Source organism: Chaetodon trifascialis, chromosome 14 (genome assembly GCF_039877785.1).
Source record: "Chaetodon trifascialis isolate fChaTrf1 chromosome 14, fChaTrf1.hap1, whole genome shotgun sequence".
Lineage (NCBI taxonomy): Eukaryota > Metazoa > Chordata > Actinopteri > Chaetodontiformes > Chaetodontidae > Chaetodon > Chaetodon trifascialis.
The window spans coordinates 1,545,268-1,566,040 of NC_092069.1; the positions used below are offsets into that span (position 1 = coordinate 1,545,268).

Sequence of the window (20,773 nt, forward strand, 5' to 3'; positions counted from 1 at the left end):
CAATTTTGTAATGTCCTAGAATTCAAATTCTTTATTTGGGGACCTTTAGCAGATATGAGATTAAAATGCGATTAATTAGATGAATTAATTACAAATCCTGTAATTAATTAGATTAATTTTTTTAATCGCCTGACAGCACTAGTTAAAATATAACAATATTATATACACAAGTCTGTTTTTTCTTTTGTTTGTTTGTTTTTTCTTCCCCGGAAGCACAGTCTGTTTTTTCAGGAATGCCTCCACTGTCTTTAGAGCGTTGTGCTCTAGGTTGTTCTGGTTGCACCAGGTCACCAGATCGTCAACCTCCTACCTGTAGGCGGACTCGTCGCCAACAGAGTTGAGTCCTAGAGGGTGGTTTCATCCGCAAATTTCAGGAGCTTGACGGACTGGTGACTGGAGGTGCAGCTGTTCATGTACAGGGAGAAGAGCAGAGGAGAAAGAACGTAGCCCTGAGGGGATCCGGTGCTGATGAAATTTGCGTCAGAAGCGTGTTTCCCCAGCTTCACCCACTGTTTCCTGTCAGACAGGAAGTCTGTAATCCACCTGCAGGTGGAGTCAGGCACGCTCAGCTGGGAGAGCTTCTCCTGAAGCAGAGTTGGGATGGTGGTGTTAAAAGCAGAACTGAAATCCACAAACAGGATCCTAGTGTAGATTCCTGTGGAGTCCAAGTGATCAGCGCAGTGCTTCAAGGTGGATGGGAAGACAGAATTCAGTCCAGCTGCTCTCCGGGGTTCTGTCTCCTGAAGAGTTTGCTGACGTCCCTCTCATGAATGGAAAGAGTCATCACTGAGGTGGGCATTGTTGGAGATGACTGGAGCTGAGAGTAGTTGGGAGGTGTTGTGGGGTATGGTTGCTGGACTGTCCCTTTGTCTTCCAAAGTGGCAGTAGAACTCATTCAGGTCGTTCGCTAGGCATCGATCGTTGATGGAGTGGCCTGCCTGAGCCCTTTCCAGACAGATGCAGAGTGGTTAGCTGAGAACTGGTGTAAGAGCTTAGAGTACAGTCGTTTAGCCTCTTTCACCATCTTGCTAAACTTGTACTTTGCCTCTTTGAATCTGTCTTTGTCCCCACTCCTGAAGGCCTCTTCCTTTGCCAACCTTAGCTGTCTGAATTTGGCCGTGAACCAGGGTTTGTCATTGTTGTAACTTACCCTGGTGTGTGATGGAACACAGCAGTCCTCACAGAAGCTGATGTAGGACGTCACAGCCCCCTGTGTACTCATCCAGACTGTTGGTAGCAGAACACTTCCCAGTCAGTTGAGTCCAAACACACCTGGAGCCTCACTGGTCCTCTTCTTTGATGTCCTCACTACAGGTTTGCAGAGCTTTAGTTTCTGCCTGTACGCAGGAATCAGGTGGACCATGATGGTCAGAGTGGCCCAGTGCAGCACGAGGGATGGCGTGATAAGCATCCCTGACAGTAGTGATCCAGAATATTCTCCTCTCTGGTCGGATATTTAATAAACTGTCTGTATTTAGGGAGTTTGTGGGTGAGGTTACCTTTGTTAAAGTTGCCAAGGACAATAACTAAAGAGTCCAGGTTGGTCCGCTCCACACGCAGTATCTGGTCGGCATGCGCTGTGCGTCCTGCACGTTGGCCTGCGGCAGGATGTAAACGCCGACCAGAATGAATGAAGCAAACTCACGGGGTGAATAAAAAGGCTTACAGTTAATCGATAAAGATTCCAGGTCAGGAGTGCTGCTGGATCACTGTCACGTCGTTGCACCAAGTGTAAGTGTACCTATAAGAACTGATGCTGGTTTGAAGGGTAGTAACAGCAAATTTTGATTTGATTTCACTTTGCATTGTTTAAATTGATAAAAATAAAGAATTGATACTAATATTTTTGAAAGCATTCTCAGCTTACAGCATTTTTTCACACCTGCCTATAACTTTTGCAAAGTACTGTATATTTAACCTTCCCTTTCCCTCAAAAATTCTTAAGAAAGCAGTTGCTAATTTGATGTGTGACTCTCCAGACAACAATACAACAATAGTTTATTTGAGGATTTCGAGTCAGGAATTAGCATGCATCATAGCACAGAGAGAAGAATCTGGGACTTATCATTGATCAGGATATGTCCTTTCACTCCCATGTAAAACTAAAACTAATTTCAAGGACTGCCTTTTTTCACCTACGTAACATTGCAAAAATAAGGCACATCCTGTCTCAAAACGATGCAGAAAAACTAGTCCATGCATTTGTAACTTGCAGGTTGGATTACTGCAATTCCTTACTATCAGGCTGCCCAAATTCTTTGCTGAATATTCTCCAGTTGCTCCAGAACGCTGCAGCATGTGTTCTGAACAAAATGAGGAAGAGAGATCATATTTCTCTGATAGTAGCCACTCTGCACTGGCCCCCTGTAAAGCCAGAATTCAAAATCCTTCTCCTTACTTACAAAGCCATAAATGGTCAGGCACCATCCTATCCTAAAGAGCTCATAGTACCTTATTACCCCACTAGAATACAGCGTTCCCAGAATGCAAGCTTACTTATGGTTCCTAAAGTCTCCAAAAGCAGAATGGGAGCCAGAGCCTTTAGCTATCAAGCTCTTCTCCTGTGGAACTATTTTCCAGTCTTTGTCCGGGAGGCAGACACCATCTCTACATTTCATAGTAGCCTTAAAACTTTCCTTTTTGATAAAGCTCATCATCAGGGGTGGCTTCAGGGTTGCCTTGGATGAGCCATTAGTTATGCTGCTATAGGATTAGACTGTCGGGGGACTTTCAAAGATACACTGAGATACTCTGTCCTTCTCTCCCCCTCCATCTGCATGCTTTCATGTCCTACCAAGGCATGTTACTAACTTAGTAACTGTCGTCTCGCAGATTCCCATGGATAGAGGCCGAACCTGGATTGTGGATTATAGCTAAATCTCCTGCCATGGCTCTGCCTGATGTCTGCAACTGCCACTACTACTAGTCATACTTTCATTATTATTACATTAATAGTGCTGTATTACATACATATACTATCTGTTCCGATTGTGTACATATACATAAATACATCACATACATAAATATATCACATTTGTATATACTATGCTATATATGGTACTTATAGTTAAGAGTGTATTATTAAAACTGTCCCCACTGTTGCCAAGTGCCTGCTCATGAGAGAATTGTTGGGTCTCTGTAGATAAAAATTCTGGTCTAAACCAGCTGTATATGGAAATTGTCCTGAGACAACTTCTGATGTGATTTGGCATATACAAGTAAAATAAAATTGAACTGAATATTACATTACCATACTAGGACTGGGTAATAAAAGTCCTTTTACTCACAGTTCTTTTGTGTATTAGGGGAATAGGGATGTCAACCTCCTTTGACAGTACCCAACTTTTGCATGCCACCAGAATAATTTGCAAATCATTGCATTGTATATACAATGCTCAAAAAAATTAAGGGAACACTTAAATCACACATCGGATCATTGGGAATGAATTATTCAAGTTGAAAATATTTATTGATGTACATTGTTTAATTTGTTGAGAACAAAATGATGTAACAATCGTGAGCAGATACCAAAATCAAAGTAAAAAATTTAAATCACAGGCGGTTCAGACTTGCATGAATTTCATCACAGCAACTCATAATGTGACTCAGTTGTGTGACAACATCTGGGAAATGCTCCTGATGAGTCAACGGATGGTGTCATCCTGGTACCTAACAGCAGTCAGGGTACCATTGGTTATGACATGGAGCTCTGTTCAACCCTCCGAGGATATGCCTCCCCTGACCATCACTGACCCCCCGCCAAACCGGTCATGCTGGATGATGTTACAGACAGCATAACGTTCACCACAGGGTCTCCAAACTCTTTAACATATGGATGTGCCGTCTAGGAGGAGCTGGACTACCTGTGTGGTGTTATACTATGATGACTAAATTAAATGATCTGAGTATTTTTTCCACCACTGCTGAATGAGAGCAAATCTCTGCAGATAGGTTCCAAAATCATGTGGAAGTCTCTCCATGGAAGTTGGGGGATGGAGCCCTTTAAGAACAAATAGTTCCAGAAACTATGGAACCACAGGAACTCAACATTTTTTATTTTTTTCAATTCAATTCAATTCAATTCAATTCATCCATCCATCCATTATCTATACCGTCTATCCCTTTCTGGGTTGCGGGGGGCTGGAGCCTATCCCAGCTACAATGGGCGAGAGGCGGGGTACACCCTGAACCGGTCGCCAGCCGATTGCAGGGCCACATGCAAAGACAGACAAACATTCACACTCACACTCACACCTACGGACAATTTAGAGACATCAATTAACCTAATGAGCATGTTTTTGGTCTGTGGAAGGAAGCCGGAGTACCCGGAGAGAACCCACGCATGCACGGGAAGAACATGCAAAATTCACACAGAAAGGCCCCGCCTGACCCAGGGATCGAACCGGCAACCTTCTTGCTGTGAGGCACCCGCACTACCTGCTGCGCCACCGTGCAGCCCTCAATTCAATTCAATTCAATTCAATTCAATTCAATTCAATTCAATTCAATTCAATTCAATTCGATTTATATAGCACCAAATCACAACAGAAGTTGTCTCAGGACACTTTCCATATAGAGCTGGTACAGGCCAAGCTCTTTTATCTACAGAGACCCAACAATCCCAGCAACATTTCTACTGCATCTGAAGAATTGAAGATTTGGCAAATTAGTTCAATGAAAGACTAAAAAACATTAAGTCATAGCTTGTTTTCTTGTTGTTTTTTAGTTATGATTTTAATCCTTTTAATCCTCTCTCTCTCTCTCTCTCTCTCTCTCTCTGAGAAAGATGAGAAAGATGTTCAACTATCATATACGGGTACATTGTTCTGATGTCCACATTCAGAGATTACCAAATGGGACCCGCCACAAGAAAACAAGCCCGGCCCGGCAAAAGTTAAGTAAACAACGAAAAATCGCTGTGAAAAGTGATTTTCATTTTTTTGCAGAATATGTAAGTTGAAATCATGAAGAAGTCACTCCATGTTCCAAATAACAGTATTGGGGGCCTTAAAACAGTAAACTTTGTATTTGAATTAGGGTTGTTTTAGCGGAAATTCACAGTCCTAGTTGGGGGTGTGGTGATTCAACAGTAAATTAGCATACTGGCTTTCTTTGGCTATTCACGTGCTTCTGTTCTTTTTTTGGCCAATCAGCTGCACGTTAAAAGGGAACCACTTATGCAGCTTCTGGTTATGCCAATGCCGGTAATGTGGTGTCTACATGTTTGTCTTCGTCTGTATGTTCGAGTGATTTTATGTTTTCGGCGTGCTTGTCTGTCCCAATGCGCACATACAGCTGTGGGACTCTTTTTGACATCGGCAACACAGCAATTCGCAAATTAAACCCGGCAAACGCCCCACTACTGCAGCACACCCGCAGAGGAAGCGCCGCAGGCGGTGCGAGAGGAGGCAGAAGCGGGGAAAGTGCAAGGGTATCTGGGCTAGGCTAGCGGCGAATCCACACAAGCCGGCTATACCATCTATCGTACTCGCCAATGTATGCTCCTTGGACAACAAACTGGACTATATACACCTTCTGAGATTGACCCAACAGGCTGTGAGAGAGTGCTGTGTTTTTGTTTTTACGGTAACATGGCTCAATAACAGCATACCGGACTCCATCCAGCTGGACTGGCTAACATGCTACTGAGTAGACATTGACACAGACATTGAGGGAGGTAAGACCCACGGCGCTGTGGTGATTTGTAGACAGTGTTCACCCCTTGTGGAGTTTATGATCATCAAGTGCCAGCCTCTGTTAATGTCCTGTACATATAGCAGCATTGACAATAAAGTTGTGTTGACTTGAGAATGCCTTGGCCTCGCAGCGGAGGAGCTGGAGTGTAAAATATCAGTGTGTTGATCAGCCATAGGAGCTCATTCAGCAGCAGACTGATCCATCCCACTGCACCACAGAGTGACAGAATTTATTTTATTTTATTTAATATTAGAAATAAGTATCTACATTTGCTCCTTCTAATTCTTAAGTATATTACCCTTTCTTGTTTTTCATTTTTATTCAGGGGCTTTTTGTAACAAAAGAATTTCCATTTCCATTTGATAACCGTTATTCAAACTACTACAATATTTTGAACAATGGTTAGGGGGTTGGCCTTATGTACGCAATGAGCAGCACTGTGTCACCTGGCGTGAGAGTCTTTCAGGCTGGATTTCTCAAATAATTAGTTTGACAAGTGCCTACATTCAAATGGCCACAATTTCCTCAAACATTTTCAGATTTCCATTACACTTTCAGAATCTGTAAATAACTCAAAATGCCCCCTGGCAGACTTGTTGCTGGTTTTCTCGTGGCCACTTGTCATAAAAACGAGAAAAAAAAAAACGAGAAGAAAAATGTTCTTGTTATTTATTTGGCAAATAACAAACAGAAACAACTAAATAGTCCTTTTTCACACATAATAAACCAAATATTTTGTAAGGCCTCCTTCAGCCTTGATAACAGCTTGCATTCTTGCTGGCATTGTTTTTATGTACTTTTCGACAGACTCTTTTGTTACTGAGTTCCAAATAGTTTCTAGCTGTTACCACAGACTTGCTTTAGATGAAACTTTTGTGCGATCAATCTTTGAATCTACAAAATCCCAAATTTGTTCAATAGGATTCAAATTCGGACTTTGACTTGGCCAGTCCTTTAGCTTCAGTACTCCAGATTCCTTTTTCTTGGTCAAATAGTCTCTGCACAGCTTTGAAGTATGGTTGGGGTCATTGTCTTATTGGTATAAGAACCCACGTCCAATCAGATTCAGTCCAGAAGGGATTCCATGATGCACTAAGGTGTTGTGGTAAACGGTCTTGTTCATGATACCGCCGATTTTCACAAATTTGCACACATCGTTTTCACAAATGGAACCTCATACCATGGAATCTCCATCGTGTTTCACTTCGGGTGCAACGTATCTGGCATCAAAAAGTTCTCCAGCTTTTCTGTGGACATAAACACGATGATGCTGACCAAAGAGTTTAAACTTGGACTCGTCTGTCCAGAGCATCTTCTTCCAGTCATCAACAGTTCAGTGTTTGTGCTCCCGGGCAAATCTGAGGCGTTTCTGGATGTTTGCAGGCCTCAATAATGGCTTCTTAGACAGCTGTTCTTCCCTTTAAGCCTTGTTCCGTCAGTCGTCTGCTTTTGGTCATTCTGGAGATTTTCTCAGACTCTGATCTAGAAGCATTCATCTCTGACTGAAGATCAGCAGTGGTCTTATATACTTCCGGCGCCGTACGAGCGGCAGCCTTTTACAGCAGCTCGCTAGACTTTAAGAGTTTTTCTTATCTTTTTCTGCTTTCTTGTGCGTCTTCTTTTATTCTTTTTCATCTACGTGTTTGTTAAAATCTGGCGCATCAGAGACATTAAATACGGTGACTCTGGCGCTACTTTGTAATCACTTTTTACAACCCATACACTTTCTCCGCGTCTGTGGGTCCGTGAGAGACAATGGCTCCCATTGTTTACAGTAGGGATCAGCTGCTGGGCCTGCGTAACACAGCTGTACAGCCGGAGGAGTGACCTGATGTCCCCCGCGAGTTAAGGAGGAGGATGCGGGGGTGCCGCGCAGGGATTAAACGTCGCGACAGGAGGAGAGCTTACAGACCGACTCTCCCGTCCGTCATCATGGGGAACGTAAGATCTCTCCCCAACAAGATGGATGAGCTGGCAGCGCTGACGCGACATGAGCAGGACTACCAGCGGTGCAGTTTGCTACTTTCCACGGAGACTTGGCTGGGAATGCAGCACACGGACGCGACTGTGGCGCTGGATGGATTTTCACTCGTTCGAGCGGACCGGACAGAGAAGAGCGGGTGGCAGTGTTTGTGAACGATAGATGGTGTAACTCCAGGCACATCACTATCAAGGAGCAGCACTGCTGCCCGGACATTGAACTGTTGGCTGTTAGTCTGAGGCCATATTATCTGCCGCAGGAGTTCTCACACGCCATAGTGGTGGCTGTGTATATTCCCCCCTCTGCTAACGCTGACGCAGCCTGTGACGTCATCAACACCGTGATCAGCAGGCTGCAGACTCAGAAACCACAGGCCCTCTTACTGATCTCTGGGGATTTTAATCATGCCTCTCTGTCCTCCACTCTGCCCAAATTCATCCAGTATGTCACATGTGCCACCAGAGACAATAAAACACTGGACTTATTCTATGCCAACACCGAGGAGGCATACGAATCATCACCCCTCCCTCCTCTGGGAAGAGCTGATCACAACCTGGTTCATCTCCTGCCTGTCTACAAGCCCCTTGTCAACAGGCAACCAGCTGTGTCCCGCACAGCGAAGAGGTGGTCTGGCGAGGCTGAAGAGGCTCTGAAGGACTGCTTCGAGACAACCGTGTGGGACATATTCAAGGACTCTCATGAGGAGGACATCGACAGTTTGACAGACAGCATCACGGACTACATAAACTTTTGTGTGAACACTGTACCCATCAGGACTGTACGGTGTCACTCCAACAACAAACCCTGGATTAATCCTGACATTAAGGCTCTTTTAAAGGAGAAGAAGAGGGCCTTCAAGTCAGGAAGCAAAGAGGAGCTGAAAACTGTTCAGAAGAAGCTCAGAAGGATAATCAGGGAGGGGAAGGACAAATACAGGAGAACAACACCAGAGGAGTCTGGAGAGGCCTGAAAACCATTTCAGGCCACCAGAAGCCAAACTCCCAGGCAGCCGGGGATTCAAAGTGGGCAGATGAGCTGAACAGCTACTTCTGCAGGTTCGAGGAAGCATCTGCCCCTCCCCCAGCTGTACCAGCCCTGCAGCAGCCCTCCTTTGTTCTGCCAGCACTCTGCCCAAGTACCCCTCCCCCCCCCCCCGCAGTATTCAGCTCACCACCTCCAACGTCACCCCCCACTGTTCCTCCCAGCCCCCCAGCCACTTCACAAGACACTCAGCCCCCCTGCTCCAACTTGTCTCTCACACCTCTCCAGGTGAGAAATCAGCTGAGGAGGTTAAAGACCAGGAAGGCTGCAGGACCGGATGGCCTCAGTCCCAGACTCCTCAGATCCTGCTCTGATCAGCTGAGCGGGATCATTGGACATTTGTTCAACCTGAGTCTGAGGCTGGGAAGGGTGCCACGACTCTGGAAGACATCCTGCGTGGTACCTGTGCCAAAGACCCCCCATCCTAAGGACCCTAGCTGCTACAGGCCGGTGGCACTAACATCGCACCTCATGAAGGCCTTTGAGCGGCTGGTCCTTGCCCACCTGCGCCCCCTGGTGAGCTCGTCCATGGACCCGCTGCAGTTCGCGTACCAGCCTGGCATTGGAGTGGACGATGCCCTCATCTTCCTCCTCCATCGAGCCCTGTCTCACCTGGAGCTGCCGGGGAGCTCTGTTCGGGTCCTTTTCCTGGACCTCAGCAGTGCTTTCAACACCATCAGGCCAGCCATCCTGAGGAACAAGCTGGAGCTTTCAGGAGTAGACCAACACCTCACATGCTGGATAGTGGATTACCTCTCCAACCGCCCACAGTATGTGAGGACACGGGACTGTGTGTCAGGGACTGTCCTCTGCAGTGTGGGGGCCCCCCAGGGAATGGTTCCTCTTCACCTTTTATACAGCAGACTTTTCCCACCTGTCACCCACCTGCCACCTGCAGAAGTTCTCTGATGACTCTGCCATTGTCGGCCTCATCACAGATGGGGACGATAGGTCATACAGAGGACTCATTCAGGACTTTGTGGACTGGTGTCAGCAGAACCACCTGCTGATCAATGCGGATAAAACCAAGGAGTTGGTTGTGTACTTCCGCCGCCCGCACTCTCCCCCATCACCAGTGAACATCCAGGGAAGGGACATTGAGATGGTCACATCTTATAAGTACCTGGGTGTTCAGCTGAACAACAAACTGGACTGGACTCATAACACCACTGCACTTTATAAAAAAGGACAGAGCAGACTCTACCTGCTCAGGAGGCTGAGGTCTTTTGGGGTGCGGGGGGCACTCCTGAAGACCTTCTATGACTCTGTTGTGGCCTCTGCCTTGTTCTATGGTGTAGTCTGCTGGGGGAGCAGCATCACAGCAGCTGACAGGAAGAGGCTGGACAAACTCATCAGAAAGTCCAGCTCTGTCCTGGGATGCCCTCTGGAACAGGTGGAGGAGGTGGGGGAAAGGAGGATGACAGCCAAGCTGTCCTCCATGACAGACAATGACTCCCACCCCCTCCAACACACACTCACTGCACTGAGGAGCTCCATCAGTGACAGGATGCTACATCCAAAGTGTGTGAAGGAGCGGTATCGCAGGTTTTTCCTTCCTGCAGCCATCAGACTTTACAATAGAAACTGCTCCAAGTAGGCGGTACATTAATGTGCATAACATTCTGTGCAATAACTGAACTGAACAATTTTTTGGAAAACAATCTGTGCAATAACCTGGGCAATAATCTATGCAATATTTCAGTACATAAAAGCCTGTAATCTGTGCAATATTTCTCTGTAAACTGTGCAATATTTTAGGTTTGTAAATACTATTCCCGGTACACCCTTATACTTTGTGTTAACTGCATGCACTTTGTCTTTTAATATTCTATTCGATTATTGATGCTGCTGTGAAATTCAGAATTTCCCCTCGAGGGACGAATAAAGGAATACTGAATTGAAGGAATATTGAATTGAATTGAAGTCTTCCTTCTGTCTCTAGTACTTAAAATCTTGAGGTGTCTGACATCTACTTCAGTTAACTTTTGTTTCCTGCCTCTTCCTTGGCGCATTTTGTAAGTACCAGACTTGGCAATTGACTCCAAAGCATACTTGACCACACTGTGAGAATGTCTCAGAGACCATCCAGCATCATGAAGTGCTTTAATGCGGACTCTTTCATTTTCAGTAAGTTCTCGACATTTTACCATTTTGAACAGGAATGAGAAATTTCAAACTGAATTCACCTTTTTATACCCAAATTTGAGCCGGCTCACTGGGCTTCTCTGAGAAGTCAGAAATTAATCAAGCATAACATTCAACCACTAAAGTAAATAACCACAATTTGACATATTAATCAAGAAATAATAATGTGCTTTACTATTTTTGCGAAGTTTTGTAAATCAGAAAATTAGAAAATTTGTGGATTCTTACTTATTAAACAAGTCTATTATTAGCACTGTGGAAAAGCCTTGACCAAAATAATATTGAAGTGGTCACAGCTTTGAAACCTGCCCAGTCTTTGAAAATATCCCCACTGCTTTTATGATGTCCACCCTCTCTATTGCTCCTCTCCCGATTCCGTGAATTAAGAGTTTATTTCAACCAGAATTGGTGTTGATTGTGAAAGATGGGAAACAAAGGAAACACAAATGTTATGGTGAGTTATTTGTATAAATTTGTATTTGAATGAATTGCATTTTGAGATGATAAAATTTCTGTTTCTGTAAATGGAGTCTGGTGGCTTTGGTGAGAGCAATATCGCAGCTATTTCTGGTTAAACAAAAAGGATCTTTCTCTTTAACAAAAAGGTCTATCTCTGTAGGGATCCTTTCCATAATGTTGTCACTTAGAATAACAATTGGAGCTTGTCAGTGGCAAAAACAAAAACTTTCAGTGGACATACATTGCTGGTGTGCAAACACCTGGAGAAATTACACTGCAGCCCGTTGCTGGTTGCAGCGTTCTCACACAATACTAGACTAGTTTAAAAAATTGTTGTCTCCATTAGTCATTTGGATACAAAAACTGGGAGAAATAGGGTCCATAAACAAATAACACTTGACAGATTTTTTCCCATCTTTCAGGACACATGGACTGGCTCCAATTGGAAACTTTTTTTTTTTTTCATTCATAGTTTGCATATCAAATGTAGGTCAACCTGAACAAATAAGTCAACAACATAGATCAGGAAATTATCATATTTGTTTTATTTTGTAATGTGTAGGTATGTAGATCTTTTAAAATGTTGAAATAATATTCAAGTAGTGTGTCTTTCCTTGATTTGGTTTACCCTCTTATGGACAATGTCTCCATCAGTGGCTTTCAGACTGTTCGGGACTGCACGCAGAGCGGTAAGCGTAAAGAGGGGGGCTCGCCGTTCTAGTCAACAACCGTTGGTGTAATCCTGGTCACATTACCATCAAGGAATGTATTTGTTACCCGGACATTGAACTGCTGGCTGTTGGACTCAGGCCATATTATTTGCCCAGGGAGTTTTCACATGCCATCATTGTTACTGTTTACATCCCCCCCTCTGCCAACCCGACGTCGGCATGTGATGTCATTCATTCCGCCGTGGCCCGTCTGCAAACCCAACACCCGAGTGCATTCATCGCTATCTCGGGTGACTTCAACCACATCATCATGGAAAGAACACTGTCCAACAAGAGAGGAGAGAACCCTGGACTTGTTGTATGCTAATGTCAAGGATGCATACAGCTGTTCCCCCCTCCCCCCTCTGGGCAGGTCAGATCACTACCTTGTGTTCCTCACTCCCTGTTATGTGTCTCTGGTGAAAAGTCAGCCTGCGACCACGAGGACAGTGAGGAGATGGTCAGAGGAGACATATCAGACACTGCAGGGCTGTTTTGAGGTGACAGACTGGCAGGCACTCTGTGAGCCACATGGGGAGGACATTGATGGGCTCACAGAGTGCATCACGGACTACATCACCTTCTGTGTGGACTCCACTGTCCCATCCAAGACTGTCCATTGTTATCCAAACAACAAGCCGTGGGTGACAAAGGACATCAAAGACATCCTTAATCAGAAGAAGAGGGCCTTCAGGGCTGGTAACAGGGAGGAGGTGAGAACGATACAGAAGGAACTGAAAGTGAGAATCAGGGAGGCTAAGGAGAAATACAGGAGGAAGCTGGAGTGGAAACTCCAGCAAAACAACTTGAGAGAGGTCTGGAGTGGTATGAGGACCATTACTGGCTTAGGGACAAGCAGCAGAGGAGCTGAAGGCAGCATTGACAAGGCAAACGAGCTGAATTTGTTTTTTAATAGATTCGACACTGCAGGCCTGGCTCATGCTGCCTCTGACTCCGCTGCTGTCTGTCCTGGACGACCATCATCAACCACTCCCCTCTCCTCCCCTCCTTCTCCTTCTCCTTCTCCCCCTCCTCCTTCTCCTCCTTCTCACACCCCCCCATCTTCCTGTGTGAGCCCTCTTCACACCTCCTCAGACTGCCAGACTATCCTCACTCACCAACTTGAGGATTACACCACACCTCCCCTACCTGTCACCTCCACAGTGTGCTTCACTGCAAACCAGGTGAGAAGACAGCTGATGAGACTCCACTCCAACAAAGCTCAAGGCCCTAATGGTGTCAGCCCCAGGGTGCTCAAAGCCTGTGCCCCCCAACTGTGTGGAGTTATTCAACATGTCTTCAATATGAGCCTCAGTCTCCAGAGGGTCCCCCATGAATAATCAAAACCAGAAGAAATAGTTGAACAGAATTTCTGGCCAAATTTGACAGCCCTAGTAGCACACTGTGAGACAGAATGAACAGTGGTCACTCAGCTGTGTGCATGGATGTGTGCATCTGACAACACGAGAGGATGTGGCTGAGTGATATATCACATGTTATGAGTTATATGACTTTCTATATGAGCTACTGTATGATATTGTGTGTAAATTTGTGTATGTACTGTGGTTTACACTATGTGTGAATGTGTGCATTTGTGTGTGTGCGTGTGTGTGTGTGTGTGTGTGTGTGTGTGTGTCTTACTGTGGCCCAAGTAGAGCTCTCTTGCAGGTCCCAGAGTAGTGCATGGTTATCAGCCAGTGAAATCACACGCTTGCCATCCCCCATGGGCTCCCACAGCACACTGTTAATACACATCCAAGTCACAGTCAAGAATCAGTCTAGAATACTGCTAAATATAAGCTTGTATAATGCCACAGCTAACCAAATTTTAAACAGCTGTGTACATTTCCAGATTATGTCTGGGAACACATGCACGGATGCATGCTTTCTATATGTAAAGTGTTGACAATATAGGACAATCACTACATGTACTAAGCCATATTCAAGAACAAAAATTACAGGCCTTATTGGTCAGTTTGGATGCAGAAAAAGCCTTCGACTCAGTGAGCTGGGAGTTCTTGTACAGGGTCCTTGAGAAATTTGGCTTTCCTGATAGTTTAATTAATGCAATTAGCTCTCTATACAATAACCTAACTGCCCAAGTTAAAATAAATGGACACTTATCAAAGACCATCAAATTAGAATGCAGCACAAGACAAGGCTGTGGAATGTCACGGCTTCTTTTTGCACTCTTCATAGAGCCGATAGCCCAATGGATCAGGCAGAAAGACAACATAAAAGGTGTTAACATTAATAACGATGAACACGGGGTGGCGCTGTATGCACCACTAGAGCTCCAAAACAGATTCCATGTCAGATGGGACCAAGTGGCAATAAAATATCTTGGAATACTGCTGTCAAAAGAAATAACCAAAACTACAGAAATGAATTACAACCCACTCCTAAACAAGTTAAAAGCAGATATATTAAGATGGAATTCCAACCCATTTGTGAGTTTAAGACGAAGAACAGAAGCTATTAAAATGAATATCCTCCCAAGAATCCTGTTTCTGTTTCAGGCCCTCCCTGTTGAAATTAAACAGCAAAATTCTTTTGAGATTTGTCTGGCAAGGGGAAAAACCGAGAGCAAGATTCAAAACATTGCAACTTCCAAAAAAAGAAGGCATCACATCTGAGAAATTACTTTCATTCAATACAGATCAGGCCTTTACCAAATTTATGTAATCAGGAGTATAATGCAAGATGGAAGGATATAGATGTAAGTAAGTATTTCTCAAATCAATCAGTACTGGGGAATAAGGAATGTAGAACAAATAATAAACAAATTGAAAAATTTCGCATGGAAATGAGTAAGATTTTTTACTTCTCCAAAGATGAAAACTCATTACACAGGGGAAGACCCCACATGCTGGAGAGAATGTGGGAGATGGGACACAATCCACTGTCATATATTTTGGGAATGCCCAGGGTTACATCATTTCTGGTCAGAGGTACATAAAACAATGGAAGAAATATTTCATATGAAGATACCCAACCATTTCGAACGATTTATCTTGGGTAAATCTGACTTTATTACTGGAAAAGTCAATAAACATCTATTTATAATAATGATAACTGCAGCTATGAAAAACATCACCAAACACTGGTTGCAACCCGAACCCCCAACATCGAGAGAATGGGTGGACATGATTGACAACATATTTCTAATGGGAAAAAAATCACACACTCGCTTAATCTGTAAATGGACAGATTAAATTTTATTTCTATTTTAGGGGTGTTTTTTGAGATATGGTCTTAAATTTTTGATCAGCTGTATCTTCCTTAAAAAACCCCTACTAAAATCATGCAAGAAGATCACCACCTGACCAATGGTGACCGGGCGCTGCTGTCAGCTGGCAGCCCACCGCTCCTGGTATGCTGCGGAGGAAGGACTTGCCGGGATGGGATAAAAGCGGAGAAAAGAATTTCACAGAAGCATGGCCTGTAACTTTGCATGTTGTGTGGATTGTGACTAATAAAGGGATGTCTTTCTTCTTATTTCTTTGAAAAGACAAAGAAGAGGAATATCGAGGTTGAGATGGTTTAAAATTGTATCTGTACTGCCAAGACTGCACTGTTTCATTTTTTTGGATTACTTGTATACATTGGCAATATCTTGATTGGATGCAATACCTCTGAAAATGAAAAGAAAATTGAAAAAAAAAAAAAAGAAAAAAGAAACTTGAATGTCTTGTCTTGAAAGAAACTCTTTTTGACATCCTTAACCCCCTCGCAAAAAATAAATAAACAAATATCTAATAATCTCAAACTGAATAAAGTGACTCATGGAATTAAATGAGTTAGTCTTTTTTAAATTAAATCAATTTTCTTCAACAACTCTAACTCCCCAGTTTCAACATGTAGGCACGGTTAATCCAATAAAGGCATAAAAAACAGTGAAAAAGTAATCACACCCTTGCTGACAGACGGCCCTTTTAATACAGGTGTGGGCCTCCCTTTGTGCATGGCAAGCAGGAGAGCAAACCATTTTTTGACCGCTATTACATTTTATTTTGAAAGGTTAAACACCAACAAATATGGATTGAAGCCGAATAGTTAGTTCATAACACACAAACAAGGTGTGAACTTAAGTATTAAATCTACAATAACCCTAACCCTTTTTCAATAAATTTTGACTTTTGGACTTAAGGACATAATAAAAAACAGATCACAATTAGTCAAAAACACCACCACTGGAATCTAATTCTATATAGAGTATAATACTAATAATATTAGTGTAGCCTACTCTTTATATACAAATGAGAAATACCAGGTTTAAACCATATTCTCATTCCAGGTCATCAAATACAAACACCACTTTGTCACAATCCTCAGCATCTCATGTATGATGCACAAAACCTTCCTGCCAAAAAGCTTTTCTAACATGTGGTTAATGTTGTGAAATGGACGCAGTTTGGATAGATTTAGGCACCAGAACTAATTTGCTGCAGATGGTGTAGGAGCCGCAATTTAGTTTATTTTTCTCTATGTCTAAAGTTCTTTTTGCAATTTATGCATCCTCCATAGGTACAGTGGCCTGAAAAAGTATCTGAAGCGTTTGGAATTGCTCACATTTCTGCATAAAATCACCATTAAATGTGATCTGATCTTTCACAAAATCACACAGATGAAAAAACAGTGTCTGCTTAAATTAAAACAAACAATGACAGAAGGGGGAGGAATAACTAATTGAACCTTCTGCCTAAGGAGACTTTGAGAGCAATTAATGGCTTTTTTTTTTTTTTTTTTTTTTTTTTTTTTTATGTAAGTCAGGTGTGTGTCTAATCACCTAGGAGTGGCTTAAAGCTGCCCTGGACTCCACAGAGGAAGCCACTGCTGAGTAAAAAAAAACATTGCTGCACGTTTAATGTTTGCAAAAAGGCACTTGGATACTCCACAGAACTACTGGCAAAATATTTTGTGGACTGATGAAACCAAGGTTGAATTGTTTGGGAGGAACACGCAACGTCATGTATGGAGGAAAAACGGAACAGCTCACCAACATCAAAACCTCATCCCCACCGTGAAGCATGGTGGAGGGAGCATCATGGTTTGGGCCTGTTTTGCTGCCTCAGGGCCTGGTCAACTTGCAATCATTAATGGTAAAATGAATTCAAAAGTTTATCAGGATGTTTTGCAGGAAAACTTGAGGCAATCTGTCAGACAGTTGAAGCTAAAAAGAGGATGGATGCTGCAACAAGACAATGATCCAAAACACAGAAGTAAATCAACCTCAGAATGGTTTCAGAAGAACAAAATCCAGGTTCTGGAGTGGCCAAGTCAAAGTCCTGACTTGAACCCTATTGAGATGCTGTGGCATGACCTCAAGACAGTGATTCATGCCAGACATCCCAAGAATCTGACAGAACTGCAGCAGTTTTGTAAAGAGGAATGGTCAAAGATCGATCCTGATCGATGTGCCAGACTGATCTGCAACTACAGGAAGCGTCTGGTTGAAGTTATTGCGGCCAAAGGGGGGGAAACCAGCTATTAAATGTGATGGTTAAGTTACTTATTCCTCCATCTTCTGTCATTGCTTGTATGCAAACATCATTAAAAATATGAAAATTTATAAATGTCTGGGTGTTTTTAGTTTAAGCAGACACCGTTTTTTCATCTGTGTGATTTTGAAAAAGATCAGATCACATTTGATGGTGATTTTATGCAGAAATGTGAGAAATTCCAAATGCTTCAGATACTTTTTCAGGCCACTGTAGGTGGTGAGGGCGCTACTCTATAAATTCATATGGTTCATATGGCGCATGGTGGAGAGAAGGTGGGTTACAGCAGACACTGTCATCAAACTCAAACTTAGTAGCCAGCTCATCTCCATGAATAGAAGCGATTAACAGCATTTTTATGTTAAGTTATTTTAATCTAAAATAGAGTCTGATCAAGTGGTAATGGTGAACTCCCCCTGACTTTTTTACTGGAAGAAGCCTGCAAGTCTGACAAACTGCACCTGCTCTCTGTACGTGGTAAAAACATAATGAAGAGGACAGTGACAGAGGGGTTATGGGGAAAAACCCAGTTTTGAGGTTTTTGCCACTTCAGTTTGTCAATGACATGCTGTGGATTGACACTGGAAGACTTTTGGAGCTTTTCATGGACCAAAGACAAAAATGTCAGCTTGACACATGGTGATCTAAACAAAGAAACACTATTATATGAATTATCAAGAAAACTAATTTCACTGGTGATTTACTCATAATTTTTCATTCAGCATTTGACAGTGGTGATGGGCACAAGCTAGTATGAATGGAAAATGTGGATACTGCAAATATTAAGAAGTGTTTCTGAACTTTTAGAACCAAACAAAGAAATATTTTTAGTGTTTTTTGTTTGTTTGTTTGTTTTGTTGTTTTTAGAAGTTAAGTTTTGAATAAAATGTCAATTTCTGATGAAGCCGAGATGTCTCCTGTTAAAGACATGAATGAGGCAGCTCATCCAGAGCAGGAAAAATGTCCCATATAGCATGAAGAATGAACACTGTGAATAATTTGATGACAGATAAGCACGTTTTTGATGAAGTTAAAGGAAACATGATAAAGTTTAATGAGTTGTGGATGATTTTAAAGCTCTGCATGCATCCTATTCTGAAGTGCTGGACGAGGAGCAAAAAAGGAAGACAGTGAAAACTGGCATCAGCCTCAATGTGTGCAGATAGTAGCTTTCCTTGCCAATGTAACATAGTGGATTTCAGCCATAGAAAACCCCAGCTATCTCAGCTTAGCTGCAATTTCCTCTTCTGTCACTCAGCCAAGAGAATTTCTACCTGAATCTTCTCTTCAGAAGGGCGAGAATACAAATGGTGGTTGGAGAGATGTAGTGGTTAGGCACGGTGCTTAGGTTCAGTTTCCACTTTTTGATTTAAATGCAGATAATTAACAAAATCAGTCTGCTATCCAGCCTTGGCCCAGCAGTAAAGCTCAACAACAACCACAGTAGACTTTAGCATATGTTGCTCATGGTGATCCCTCTGTCACTCCCCCTGTGATTTCTCAGTCAGCTGCCAGATCAGCTCCAGACACACATAGTCTGTCACAATGGAATGGCAAATTTCCTCCACGCCTAGCTCTGCACAGAAACCGAAATGATATAGCAAGAATTCTTGTGAAACAACAATTTCTGTCTACCCTATCAAAAGGAAGCATCCCACTCTTTGGTGGACACATCAAACAAAGACAGACAGCAGTTCCTTATACAGTTCACAAAAGGCCGAGCTCAAAGGCCCGTCGAAAGCAAAAGCAGTACATGTCTCCAAATAGAGGCTACCAGAGAGCAGAGGAGTTACTGAAAATGGAAAATGCTCTCTCCTGGTCCAAAGGAGATGCTATAATGCTATGGAGGAAATGGAATACCTGGAGGAACTAGATACAGTGTCCAACATGAAAGTATTTTGCTTAAGTTACCATACAACCTCAGAGAGAAATGGCACAACTAAGCCTATTAACAGCAAGTTAAGGCAGCAAAAGGCAGTTGCAAGTTTGCAAGTATTCAATATTCTAGATCCTGTTCCACTGCCACCTTCTGCTCCGAAACTCCCATGTCTCAGTTCATAATCAAAGGACGAAAAAAACCAATTCTAGTTATTATAATGAATCAGGAAAAAATGGTTCAGGCTCATGTGATCTCTGGAGTCTAAGTGTCAGCACTGGACAGCAACAACTTCTTAACTCTTCCTGAAGTTTTCACTCAGAAAGAAATGCCAGTTCCCATCAGTAGCAATCCCAGGCAGAGAGGCATAGCGCAATGGGTGTATCTAAGTTAAGCTTCCTGGTATCAATGCTAACATGGAGCTGTTGATTGGTACAAATGCTTCAGAGCTATTACAACCTCCCTTTGCCATAAGAACTCTGTTGCGTGGGTTGTAAACAGGCCACTAAGGAATGGTGGCGATGGTAGTGCAATGAGTGTGACTGTGAACAGGATATCAGTTACAAGTCTGGAGAAGCTTCTGATCCCACAGTATAATCAAGACTTTCAGGAAATAGCATGCAAAGAAAAGACAGACATGTCAGTTAAGGACGAAAGGTTTTTGGAGATAGCCAGTAAGGCAGTCCCACAAAATGGACATAACAACCTAAAGTTACCTTTCAGGAAAGCCAAGGTCAACATGCCTACCAATGCCAAGTGGCAGAACAGTGCCCGCAAAACCTAAAAAGGAAAATGAAAAGAGTACCAGTAGGTCAAGCAGGATTGTGTAGCATTCCTCTGACATATTTGAGGATAAATATGCAGAGGAGGTCCCACAGAAATGACACAGTCACCAGGAAAGATTAGGTACATACTACATTATATGGTGTGCCACCCCAAAAAGAAAAAAAAAATGAGGGTGCAGCCTCTTACTAAGGTGTATCCTAACACAGAGTTACTGCAGGGCCCCAGTCTGACTAATTGTCTTGTAGAAGTCCTTTTGAGATTTTGCCAAAAGCCCATTGGAATCATGGCCAACATCAAGTCAATGTTTCATCAGGTTAAAGTGGAAAAATCAGATGTGGACTATCTGTGTTTTTTGTGGTGACCACAAGGTAATACCAGTCAGGTCCTAAAAGAGTACTGTATGCTTGTTCACATATTTGGCGCTGTGTCCACCCCAAGCTGTACAAACTTTACATTATGAAAAATGGATGATGACAATGAAAGCTGGTTTTCTCCTCGGGTAGCTTAAACAGTGAGACACATTTTTATGTTGATGGCTGTGTAAAGTTGCTAAAGAATAAAGAATGTGAACCCATTC

General features: G+C 43.1%; 1 protein-coding gene across 1 annotated transcript in view; it reads right to left on the reverse strand.

The window, feature by feature from the left end:
• Positions 1-20,773, reverse strand: part of eipr1 (EARP complex and GARP complex interacting protein 1) — a 155,429-nt gene that overhangs the window by 85,689 nt on the left and 48,967 nt on the right. Inside the window, exon 5 of the mRNA XM_070979313.1 lies at positions 13,675-13,774. Within this exon, the coding sequence (XP_070835414.1) occupies positions 13,675-13,774 (100 nt within the window). The remainder of the gene's footprint in view (positions 1-13,674; positions 13,775-20,773) is intronic.